Here is a 12866-nt window from a genome sequence, read left to right as displayed (position 1 = left end):
TGAAACAAAAGACAAATTTCTGAGAAAGTTGCAAAAGTCACTAAGAATAGGGAGGTGGGCAAGGAAGCTGGAAAATCAGCCAGTTAACTCCTGTGTCCCAAGAAACTTCCCACATCTCATATGAGTATCTGCTGCAGACTGGGAAATGTGCACAGGAAAAATGGATCTTTGGATGCAGGGCAGAGGGCAATGGACGTCCCCAAAATCATCTGATATTTTCAGTAACAAATAAACGAATGAACCCCAAATTTCTATGGCTCAGGAACACCATCTCTCCTCAGGGATGGTTATTTCTCTATTAGTTTTCTACTCCTCACCTCAAAATCCTTTCAGTGACAGAGGCGCTTTAACTCAGACTCCAAAAAATGCGTACTTTGGAAAAAAGCATTTTTCCATATTCACCATTTGAATGAGTCATCTTCCTTTTCATATTTTTTGAATTGAGCAGAACCCATTCTTGGAAAACATAAATCTGAAACTTTAAAAGCTTTGAGAAGTTTTTTAACAATTGGTGAAACTCGAAACTTGGCCTGAAGAATCCAGTCCCCCTCAGAGCATCCAGCATCTGTTCTGGTGGGAGCAGCTCAGCCTTCGGCTGGCAGAGCCCTGTGGGGAGGATATGGAGAGCTTGGAGGGAGGGCTTGGAGGGAGGCAATGCAACAACTTATAATGTAAATAAATAATAATGAAAAACAACTTGAGCAAAATCATCATTCAGCCCAGAAAAGCTTATCTGGAAACAGAGAACTTCCACCAATTCTTGGGCTAGAGGCGATATATCCTGCGAGGGTTAAACTTGAGCCTTGCTATTTTCTTTCTTTGCTTTTGGAAGAATTCTCCTTTGGGTACAAACCTCCCTTGCTTGGCCTCAGCCCAGAGGTTTATAAATTTGCTGTTTGAAAGTCTAATAAAGCAATTTCAGCCTTTTTTTTTTTTTTTTTTTTGGAGTTATCTAAAAGTGAAATAATTTTCCTGACTCAAAACATGCAGATGTTTTGCTGCTCATGTTGCTTAAACACGACCCAACCGTACAAAGCAGAACTTTCTAGCTGACTAACTCCTGAAGGCAATCCAAACCTTTTAACACAGCTGAAATAAAAGCACCGTAAGCAAAACATTTTTAAGCCCTGGGTTGCGTGTAGGCGAAGCGGTAACATTTGGGACAGAGCCTTCCATCGGCACCAGGAATGCGCAGCCCCTCTGCTCCAGCTGAACTCCAGCAGGAGGAAGGAGCTGTGATCCTGCAGGGCTGCACAGCAGCTCACAAAGGAGCCTTTCAGCTCTGCAACATAACTTTTTTGTTGGGTTTCTTTTTTATTTTATTTGTGTGTTTCAGGGAGTTGAAGGGGAAGGAACTCAACCTTTTCCTTTCTTCCTCGATGAAACATAGTGGGGAAATTTCTTACCTACATTTCTGGTTCTTTGCAGAGCCCTTACATGGGGATTTCCGTGCCTGGATCTCGGCTTTCAGGGGAAAGCAGAATGGGAACTTGTCCCTGCGAGGCAGCACATCCTGAAGCAGAGCTGTCTCAGCTCTTCTGCAAACTGCCAGAGCAGTCACTCCCTGAAATTCTCCAGCCAATGCTCAGCAACACAGGGAACACTCAATAAACTAAGAAAATGCCCCGTTTTATGATATAAACGCCCGTGCTGCTGAAGGCAGACGAGAAAAGAAATCAGCCTCAAGAACACAGGTCACCTCTAACGCAGCTTGTCTGCCACAGAGAGCTGGAGTGGAGGCAGGTGCAGCTATAAAAAAATCCAGAAAATTTCTCAAAAAAATGCTCATTGCAAATAAAAATGTGATGTTGCCAGGGCAAAACTCTTCATGTGGAACTGCACAGCTCAAAGGTTGAGAAGACATTAAGTTCTGCACAGGGAAAAACAAGCAGCAGATAAGGATGGCTTGACTGCACGAGCAGAGAGGGTGACAGACCTTCCCCCTGCTGTAAGGCCCAGGCTCCCCTGCCACAGCTCCAGAGTGGGCCCTGGATACACAAACCAGCTCAGAAATAACCCAGGTCAAAGCAAGAACAACTGGAGGCCCCCAAAACTTGCATTTTGTGTCACTGAGCAGTGACAGAAGAGCTGATGACACAGATGTTTTGTTCTGCCCCAAAGGTCCAAAGCAGATCAACACCAGTTTCTCTGCTCTCCCCTGGGCTGAGCCTTTTCTATCCCCTGCTCTGTCCATCTGCAGGATGATCCCAGGGCTTGGCCACAGCCCGTCAGCGACACAGGAACCACACAAACAAGCAGAGAGCAGAGGCCTGGGACAGGGTGTATCCTTCAGCAAATCACAAACAGCAGCTATTCCTGCTGGAATGGCCAAAAAACCTAAAGAGAAGAAAGGGGCCTCACTTTGTTCTAGCTCCTCTGATGCTGAGCTGGTGAGTCTCCCAGGATTAGTCTAACTTTGGGAAAGACTGATGGGTGGCCAGACCTTGGGAAAGCCATGGCTGGCACCCAGAAAATCCATCCTGCAAAGAGGGAATCCAGGTCCTGCCATTGCAGTCCGGCTCCTCCCTTGCCCAGTCAGAAAGAAACAACTGAAGGGCTCAGGATTGGAGTTTCTGGCAGCTGAGAGTTGCACGGAATGGGCCAAGAGAGCTCACATTCCAGTGCTTCGAGGAAAGCAGCCCTGGGAGAGCTGGCTGCCAGTGCCCTGGCACTGTGTCTGAGACATGGACTGGAGATCACAGGAAGAACAGGAACGTGCAGAGTGACCCCTTCAGTGCCATGATCCCACCACGTTACCCCACGTTTGCTACCATGGGGCAGCCCCAGCCCCTTCTCCTCTATGAAGCCTTAGGGCAATAAAAGCATCTTTCACAAAAATTCCCTTCACTCCTGCAGTCTTCTGTCATCCCAACACTGTTCCGGGTCCAGTCCATGCACAGCTCACACTGGATAATACCACACAGGGCTTTCTTCCAAAGAACTCTTCCTTCTTTTTTCCTACCCATCCTTAACCTTTCCCTGGCAGGTTCTTCCTCTGCAGACCTGCACACTCTGCTCAGTGCCTCAGCTCCCTGGGAGAATCCCACTGCCAGAGCTGCATCACCTTTGCAGTTTCATTTCTTGCTGAAGAGTGTAGATGAATAAATACCTCATTTGTATTTTTATTGTCTTAAGGCAATTCAAATGCACTTTAAATGCTACTACTACATGCATCCATTTACAGTAACATAAACCAACACTTTCTAAGTATCACACATATAAATTCTGCTTCTCCAGCACTGATGTGAGAATTACTGATAAATTTCCACATTCAGAATTTTGAAAATTTCCATCTTCTACAACTACACATGACAAAGACCTTGGAAGCAAAAGGTAAAGTCGTGCCTCCACTGAGTTCATGTCAAAACTATGGGTATCAAATGTACAGGTCTATATATATATAATTTAATATATAGCTTAATTTCATTATCAAAATAGAAATAAATACAAATCAATTAGATCACACACTAGGAGGTGACCTCATACTAACAGAGTTCCTAAATTCCAGCAGAATTAAACATCCCATAGTGCTTGGGGAAGAGAAGTAAAATAAAAGCAATTCTTGTCCCAGATTTAAATACCACAATTATTATTGCAAAACTATTGCAATGCTGTGATGTAATGGTAAAGCATATCCCTATTATTTTTGGGATTTTTTTCCTTAAGATGCAGAGTGAAGCTACTTGCAGCTACATTTAAAGGACTTTAAGGAATTCTGTTGGTATTTAGAAAAGAAATACCAGCATGGAAAAACAATTCTGTGTGTATCCAGGGGTACAGAAGCAGCTCTGTGATATTAAATAGAACATAAGGAATATGCAACCATGCACTTAAGGGATGAGACTGTGACAAACTCTGAGCAGTTAAGGATGCACCTTCACTTCTTGGCCGTGCATGTGCTGACTTTTGAGAGTTTGAGCATTTAAAACTTAATATTAGCCTCCATTATTCCTGGATTTTCAACCACTGGTTACACCTGAGGAGTTAAGCAGATGCTCCTGCCAGCTTGGCACAGTGACTCCAGTGTCACCTCAGTGACAGGAAACAAACCCAGAGAAAGGCACAGGAGGAGCTGGTTTCCAGTCCCTGCTGTTCTGGTATTTCAGAGCTCCAAACCCTTCAAACTACACTTTGATTGAACAAACCACCTCAAACTTTCACATTTCTGCAATTACACAATATTGGATTGTTCAGTCTTACAGAAAACTCAGCTCAAGCCACTCCTGACCAAGCAGGAGACCTTTCATCCACACAGTGCATTTGGGAAGTGACCTCAGCTGGCAGCAGGGGTACAGGGGCAGCTCAAGGAGCATTTTGATTTGAACATAAAAATACAGCAGTCACAATGCCCATATCTGATTTATATCCTCCCACGCTGACTTCTCAGGGAGGGATGGAACTCCCAGCTGGGCAGGAGCATGGAGCACCTCGAGGAGATGCCACCACACTGCTGCCACTGGGACCTGCCAGGAGAAATTCTGTGATTTGCAGCTCCCCCTGCACACAGTGAGGCCCTCAAGAGCCCTGGGCAGTAAATACTGACCCCGAACACAGGAGCTGCTCCTGATCTGGGGAGAAATGTTGCTGCAGTAAAGACCACAAAGCTGAGACAGCCCCAAAGTTTATCAGTGGGCCCCTCTCAATGGGCTACCCCAGAGAAGAATTACTGGTGACCAGGGAAGCAGCAGAGCAACCTTCAAGACCTTCCTGAAAATAGACATAAAATCATAGAATATCCTGAGCTGGAAGGGACCCACAGGGACCATCCAGGAGTCCAACCCCTGGCCCTGCACAGACCCCCCAACAGCCCCACCCTGGGCATCCCTGGCAGCGCTGTCCAAACGCTCCTGGAGCTCTGGCAGCCTCGGGGCCGTGCCCATTCCCTGGGCAGCCTAGGCAGTGCCCAGCACCCTCTGGGGGAAGAACCTTTCCCTGCTCTCCAGCCTGAGCCTGCCCTGGCCCTGTGCTACCCAGGATTCCCAGGATTTCAGCAGGAGTGAGATACCTCTGTGTGCTCGCACATGGGTCTGGAAACAGTTGTAATACTTGTATTTCTTCCCGCATATTCCACACTCGTAAGACCCTGGAAGACAAGAGAGAGAAGCACACATCACCATAGGAGATCAGGAAAAACAGCCTCCCTGCACACTGCTCCATGAACTGCGGGCAGAAGAGTGCACGTTGCAGCAAAGTAATTTTTGGAAGGTTCATGGAGATAAATGCAGGAAATCACTATCCCAGACACTATTCTTCCTTTCAGCCTTATTTAAGATTCCTTGGCATATTACCCTGAACTTACATTTTCAGTGTAACTTTTTAACTTTGCTAACGTGAAAGGGCCACGCTCAAAATAGCCTGACTTATAATTTTATAATAATGACTAATGTTTCCTATGGACAGAAATAACCTTGAATTACTTTTCAGTAAGTTCCTAGTAGCTGGGAAAAAATCCTTTTCAACTGAAAAAAGAAGGCAATATGTTATCTTGAGGCCAGGAGTTTTCAAAATTTCTCAAGAAATGCACAATGTACAAATTTCCCAAGAAACCCACAGAGATTTGGTAAATATCCACCCAGAGGAAACCAAATAGATACAAATAGAACTTTTGCCCTTTTTAAGGAAAAGCACATGACCACAGTAGTCTCTCTTCTCAGTTTGTATCTCTAATTCCAGAAAACACACATCTGCAAACAGTCATTTGAAATGAAACCAGAGGAACAGAGCTGGGAGAACCATTTGTAATGATGAAGTTATGCCATGAATTTAGACTCTTCTGTTATTGAACAGGCAGACAGAAATTTCCTTAGATTTGTTATTTGAGTTGATTCAATCTCTTTTTTTCCCCACTTCACTTCGTTGCATAGGCTATGAATTCACTTTCCAGGCTCTGATTTGCAGCATGCACTGCATTTCTTAGCTGTCCACCAGAGCTGTGGAACTGGGATCCCCTTGGTGCTCTTTGGGAGGATGAGAGCAGCACTTGGCTGAAGAGGAGGTGAGAGAAAAAAGGGCTGAGTTAATTTGGTGTAAATGCAGAATTCCATTTCCATGGACCCTTCCTCACACAACCTTGAAACAATCTTTTCCTGACCATGCCAAACAGCAAAACTCAGGGAGGAGCCACAAACGAGAACAAAAACATTGACACACATCCAGATAAACCTTCCCAAACAGCATTCACAGCAATACTCACCTGGAGCTACTCAAAGTGAGCTCTTGCAGGAACAAACCCAGGGTGCTGTCTGAACACACTATTGCCCACAGTCCTTTTTCCCCTTCCCATAGCCCATTCTTACAGCCTAGGAAGAAAACACCCCACTTTCAGAGTGTCAGAGCCCTGAATTCCCTGTCCATCACTGAAAGCACCACTTGGGGCTGTCCTCTGAGCTGGGGAGGCTCCTCTGTCACTGATGCTGAAAGAGTCCATTCGCCACAGTCTGATACACCAGAGTACCCATCTGAGAAAATACTCACATATTCTGATAGCTCAGGCTCTTGGCTGTGTCTGATCTGCTCCAGAGCATTTTTATTTTCATAGCTCACTGTATTTTATATAGATACACATCTGTGGGACAGCCACCACCTGTGGTCACTCCACAGAGGCTGCCTGAGTGAAATCCTGGATATCAGCAAGTCGGCAGTGTTTGCCAGCCCTCATTTCCCCTGCTCAAGGACTGGTTATTTTTACCACCAGCCTCCAAAATTCTTTTCTGAAAACTCTTCCAGCTGGACCCCAAAGCAGCAGACGAGTGCACTCAGCATCACCTGGGCCCTATAAACAGGAGCCCTGAGCACAGCTGAGGTTCAGCTGAACCAACAGCACGATGTGACTGATGCCCACCCACAGCCCAACGGTGCTGGCTGCTCACGGAGCACGGGGAAGAGTTGGAATGAGGCCAGAGGAGGCCACTGAGTTGGGGGTGCTCACCTGGAGAGGAGAAAGCTCCAGGGAGACCTCAGAGCCCCTTGCAGGGCCTAAAGGGGCTCCAGGAGAACTGGAGGGGACTGGGGACAAAGGCTGGAGGGACAGGACACAGGGAATGGCTTCCCACTGCCAGAGGGCAGGGCTGGATGGGATATTGGGAAGGAATTGTTCCCTGGGAGGGTGGGCAGGCCCTGGCACAGGGTGCCCAGAGCAGCTGGGGCTGCCCCTGGATCCCTGGCAGTGTCCAAGGCCAGGCTGGACACTGGGGCTTGGAGCAGCCTGGGACAGTGGAAGGTGTCCCTGCCCATGGCAGGTCCCTTCCAACCCAAAGCATTCTGTGATTCTATGAGTTGGTGCAAACAGGTCAAACACAGCAAGGGGCTCTAGGCTGAATATTTTTCTCCATTTTTGTTGCATTTCCTACTTCCTCTGGAGATAATCTGCAGCACAGAAATGCACTGGCTGTGCAGGAGTTCTCCAAGAGGGTCACCTGTTCAGGTAACTGTGCAGTGCCTTCTGTCTGCACTGTGAACCCGAGCAGGGGCTGTAGCCCTTGTGCAGGGGCTGTGCTGGACATCAAGGGCAGGAGCTGAGGCAGGAGAGGGACCACATGTCCCAGGCCAGGGCTTTTGTGCAGGTGCCCTGAAACTCCCAGGTCTCAAGTGGAACCCAGGGAAGGTTGGAGCCAATTTTGAGGGGGGCACCTGCACTCACCCCCTGCCCACAGGGGGGTAGAGCAGTGCCCTGGGAGCACAGGGAGTTGGGGAGGGTGTGAGGGAGGCGTATTACAGACCTGAGGCAGAGAGACAACCCAGCGGCCACAGCTGTGTGCTCAGCTCACCACAGGCCCTCACACTAGAGAAAGGAGGGGTGGCTTGCCACAAAAAATGTGCTGTTAGAGTGGGGGGAAGGTGAAGTGCAGGAAGGAGGACATTGCTGTGTGTTAAGGCCTTGCAGAGAACGTGCCCGCGTGGCCTTGGACACCAGCAGCGAGGTCATCGTCCACTCAGGGCACGTCATGCAGGGTACAGCTGGTGGTGGCAGGAGGGGAGATGGGGAAGGTTTGGGGTTAGTTGGTGCACTCAGTTGGGCCAGGCTTTTCCTGAGCCTCGCAGCTGGAATCCGGGCAATGCACCCGTTGCTTCCAGAGCTTTCTGTGCTCCCTGAGCCCTGGTTAGACTTGCACACCCTTCCATCACATACCGGACGTGTATCTCAATGCATGGTCAAAAATCCAGGTCCCTGAATATCGATTTCGTGTATATCCAACGGGAGAGCCACGTTCCACTGCTTTTCCATCTAAATTGTGCAAAAAGAAATCAGAAAAAAGCCCTTAAAGTGGATGCATTTCCAAGGAATAGGCTGAAGCCTATTAAAAATTTCCAAGACCCATCTGTCCCTGTGGCTTTCTGACAAGATGTCAGAGGTCTCACAGAATTTCTTAAGGCTTCTGCAGTATTATTTTACTTCACCAGGGAGAATCCAAAGTGCTCTTGAATTTCCTATGCTGAGCAACTCAGACACTGAGACATCAGCATCATGGCATGAGCCCTGTGTGTGCAAGGGAGATGGACAGAGAGGCTCAGAGCAGAAGGATTCTCTCTTCACTCTGTCTCAGAAACATTTCTGATCTAATGCATTACTTGAAAAGTCCTCTCCAAAATGTTCCTTGTAAAGCACCAGATTGGGAGAGCAGATTGAGAGGTTGAGGAGTCTTGTACCAAACTTCTCCCGATCAGCTCGCAGATAACTCAGTCCTCCAGAACACAAATACTGACCTGATGCTATTCCCAACAAGAGGAAATGATCCACATCTGAAAATCTCCCCCTCTTTCTCCTTACAACACAATTACAACACAAGTGCTCTTTGCTTTTCCTCTCCTCTCCAGACAGCTCCATGGTGGGACTTCTGTGCCTCTCTGCCCTGACTTCCCTGCCCTGAGAAGTGTCCATGTGCTGGGGCTCTTCAGGTGACCCTGGCCTGAGGTCAGCATGTGAATCTTGCCAGAAGGAAGAAAAGAAGAGCAGGAAATGTGGCATCTCTGAGCTGTGCAGGGCAGGAACCCCTGCCCTGGGGCCAGGGCATCTGGGGTACCCTGGGGGGCCAGGTGGGTGCAGGGGGAGTAGGGGCTCCACAGCAGCTGCAGCTGGCAGGAGCCAGGTTAGAGCCAACCTCTCCAATGGCTTCCTCTGCTTGGGATGCCAAGGGGGGATCCCCCAGGATTGCAAGACTTTTGTGGAAAAGCAGCTGAAAGGAAAATGGTCCGAACCCACAAACAGCACCGGCTCTTCAGCTGGGGCCCTGCGGCCACTGCCCCCAGCCATCCCACCCAGTACAGCCCCCACAGGGTTTGGGATGCTCCACACGGATGGAGGCAGAGTCTGGAGTAGTCCAAAGTGGCGGGAGAGACAGGAGCTTGTGCAAGTAAACAGGAGGCAAAAGACACAAGGCCTGGTTTGATGTAAACACTGCAAGGGAATAGCAACAACTGAGCTGGGAATCCCTGTTATAAATTGCTCCAAGTAACAACTAAAAATACAAATAGAGCAGATGCATGACTCAGAAAAGAGACGTAAATCTTGCAGTGCGCATTTCAGCCAAGCCCTGAGGCTGAGCCCTGCAGGAAAGCTGTCACTTGGAGCCACGTGTGCCCTGAGCCTTCAGCACCATGGTCCTGGCTCAGACACATCCCCCGTTTAACCCACTGTCCCAGCACTCCCTGAAAGGAGACAGGCTGGGGGTCAGGAATTCCACACAGAGGAGGGGGATTCATTCACTCCTGATTCACCACTTTGTCAGCAATTGCTGTAAAAATAACCATTTTCGACACCTCCAGTCTCAGCTTCCCCGATGAAGGTGAATAAAATCCTACCAAAGCCTCACCTGTCTGCATGGAGGAAGTGATTCAGATACAGGCTCCCAGATCCCAGGGCAAGGAAAACTCCTGGAAGTACTGGGGAGCAGCAGCAAAGTCACAAAGCCTTTTGTCCAGAGGCAGGAGGCACCAGCACCATCAGCGGGTCACACCTTCAGGCTGCTCCAGTGCAGCAGCTGTTATGGCCAGTGGAGCAGCTGGAATGGCCAGTGGAGCAGTGGCACATGGGGCACATTCCTGGTGTGAGGTACCCTGGTGTCTGCAGAGATGGGCACGGTGCCCGTGTGTGATTTCTGTGGGGGCATGGAGGGGACCGGGTGCCAGAGCTCAGCAAACACAAGGAGCTGCTCTCCAGGCACCACGGGCTGTGCACACAGAGCACACGACCTGGTGGCCAAACAGGAGATACTCAGAGCCACCTACCCAAAAACGAGGGTCATGTGAATGGCAGACAAGCAGGGCACCTCCAGGGCTCTGTTCACAAAGGAACTGGCACCAACTCCCATCACCTCCAGACCAAGCTGCCTTTACAGAAGCCCAGGCTTTACAATAACCAACGCAATGTGTGTTTCATTGGAAAAGGCCCTTCCAGACAGAAGCTCTCCAGTTTATAGAGCTTTCAACCACCACTTGTAACTGGTCAATCAATCTGTCCCTCTCCCCACAGTGCCCACACTTTGAGAGTGCCCCCCTCACACCAGTCTGTCCCCAGTGCTATCCATAGAATCACAGAACCATGGGATAGCCTAAACTGAAAGGATCCACCAGGATCATCCAGTCCAACCCCTGGCCCTGCACAGACCCCCCAACAGCCCCACCCTGGGCATCCCTGGCAGCGCTGACCAAACGCTCCTGGAGCTCTGGCAGCCTCGGGGCCGTGCCCATTCCCTGGGGAGCCTGGGCAGTGCCCAGCACCCTCTGGGGGAAGAACCTTTCCCTGCTCTCAGCCTGGGCCTGCCCTGGCCCAGCTCCAGCTGTTCCCTGGGTGCTGTCCCTGGTCACCACAGAGCAGAGATTGGAGCTGCCCCTCGGGAGGAGCTGCAGCCCCTGGTGAGGTCTCCCCTCAGTCTCCTCTGCTGCAGCTGAACAAACTCAGTGCCCTCAGCAGCTCCTCCCTGCCTTCCCCTCCAGTCCACCCACATCAGCCAAGAGCAAAAGCCCCTCCCCACTGCACAGCAGCACAGCCACGCTCAGCTGGAAACCACCATTGCCAGGGGACACCGACTGCGGAGCACAGCCAGGAGCTGAGGGGAGAAGAGGCTCCTACAGGGCAAACACCCAACCTGCAGATGCTTTCACCAAGGACTGGTGGCCGTGGCTGGAGGAGAAGCTCCCACTGCTGCCCATCAGTGGTAGCTCCACCTCTCCCTCCCAGGACACCAGGGATGCTTTTCAGCTTTGCCCATGTACTGATCAACCACTCAAGAGCTGCAGAGGCACAAAAACTCTGAAAATACAGAATATTTCTTCCAAACTGTAAAATCTTTATGTCAGAAGTATTTATGGACTTCTTAGGCTTTCCCTAGACCTGCACAGACAGCACTGACTGTCCCACCCTGCTGTTCTTAGTGGCTGTCCTGTGGTGGAAAGGAGGACAGGAAGAACAACGATGCTTCTGAGACAGTCACCAGCTAATGACACCTCCCAGGTTTCTCTCCAGCAGTGTGGACAATGATGAACAAAACCCAGGAGAAAATCCAACATCAATTCCTCTTTTTCTCTCCCCCTGCAAGACAAACCAACCCCAACTGCAATGCTGGGCAGCTGAAATTAGCTTCCTTCTGAGTCCCTTAAAGGAAACCTGGTCCAACTGCTCTTCCTTCTTTTTATTAGCAACTGCCTTTGGATCTCAGAGACACTGCAGGGACCTGCTCCAGGCTGGGGACAACAGAGGCAGTGCAAGAGTGGTGGCTTGGCAGGTTCCCACAGGAAACCCCTTTCCCTGGAGCAGGAGGAGAGGACAGTTTGATGTTCACAGAAAAAAGAAAAAGCTTCTTCTCATCACAGCAGGAGGTGGGGTGGGGACAGGAAGCACTGTTTGGAACAGGGCACACCACAGCCAGCCCAGAGTCAAAAGTATTCCCACAACTGAGGAGTGATCAGAAAAACAAACAAACAGCAACCTGTAAAACCTGCTCCTGAGCTCAGTCTCATTTACAGAAAGCATCCACATTCCTCAGAGCAGCTTTCCTCAAAACACCCCAGCTGTTTCTCAGACTTTCCTTTCCAAGTTCCTCCTCTATGTCAAACACACCCCCAGCCCTGGGCTCACCAGGAGCTGCAGGTGACTGATGGGCAGGTCCCTGAACATGCCAAAAGAAGATAAGGAGCTTTTTCTTTCTGATCTTGGCTGAGCCTTTAGGGGCGACCAGGTGCAAACAGACACAGAAGGTCAATAACCCTGAGCCAGGACCCTGAGATTGATGTTCACCCTGGCTCCGGGCCCTCCAGCAGAGCTGGGTGTCCAGGCCCAGCTCTCCAGAGGCTCATCCTGTCCCCAGAGCCCTCAGGGAATGGTGCCTCGTGCCATGTCTTACCGAGCGTCTGCTGGTTGCGCACGCCGCCGATGACCACGCAGATCTCCGCAGGCACATCCCCCGGCCCGTCCTTGATGTTCTTCTTGGAATCTTTGGTGTCGTCCTGCCAGATCACCTCCTCGATGTAGTCATCTGGTACCTCTGTCTTCACTTTCACCTCAGTCATCATTCCAGCCTCTTCACTGGGGGAGGACTGAGATGTCACCGAGTCGGAGCCCTCAGCTTTTGGGCTCCGTGGGCTCCTCTTCAAACACTCCCTGAGGGGGAAAAGAGGAGAGAACATGAATCCTCAATGCCCAGTGCTCGTTTTCTCATCACCAGGACCTAATTCAAGGTACTCTGGTTTATGCAGGTCATTGAAAAGAAGCATATTAATAAGTATGTGTGTCTGCCATACATGGTAAGTAATTAAAATTTAATCGGACAAAAGCAGTAAAATGATTTGCTAGTAATGAAAATAACCTTAATCATCACAAACAACAGTGGTGCTCATAAACACACTGGACCCCTAAAGAAGAGCACAGAACT

General features: G+C 49.6%; 1 protein-coding gene across 13 annotated transcripts in view; it reads right to left on the bottom strand.

Moving 5' to 3' along the window:
- ZNF618 (zinc finger protein 618) overlaps positions 1-12866 on the bottom strand; it is a 133586-nt gene that overhangs the window by 54963 nt on the left and 65757 nt on the right. For 10 of the 13 annotated variants that reach the window (XM_032131205.1, XM_032131209.1, XM_032131201.1 and 7 more), the window contains exons 3-5: positions 12339-12595; positions 8129-8224; positions 5006-5083 (exon numbers count right to left, since the gene is read on the bottom strand). In XM_032131205.1, coding sequence (XP_031987096.1) covers positions 5006-5083; positions 8129-8224; positions 12339-12595 — 431 coding nt within the window. The remainder of the gene's footprint in view (positions 1-5005; positions 5084-8128; positions 8225-12338; positions 12596-12866) is intronic. The other 3 variants (XM_032131207.1, XM_032131211.1, XM_032131213.1) reach the window with 1 other exon arrangement.

Source organism: Corvus moneduloides, chromosome 21 (assembly GCF_009650955.1).
Source record: "Corvus moneduloides isolate bCorMon1 chromosome 21, bCorMon1.pri, whole genome shotgun sequence".
Classification (NCBI taxonomy): Eukaryota; Metazoa; Chordata; class Aves; order Passeriformes; family Corvidae; genus Corvus; species Corvus moneduloides.
The sequence above is the reverse complement of the archived record's forward strand: the minus strand, read 5'-3'. Positions and strand labels throughout refer to the sequence as shown.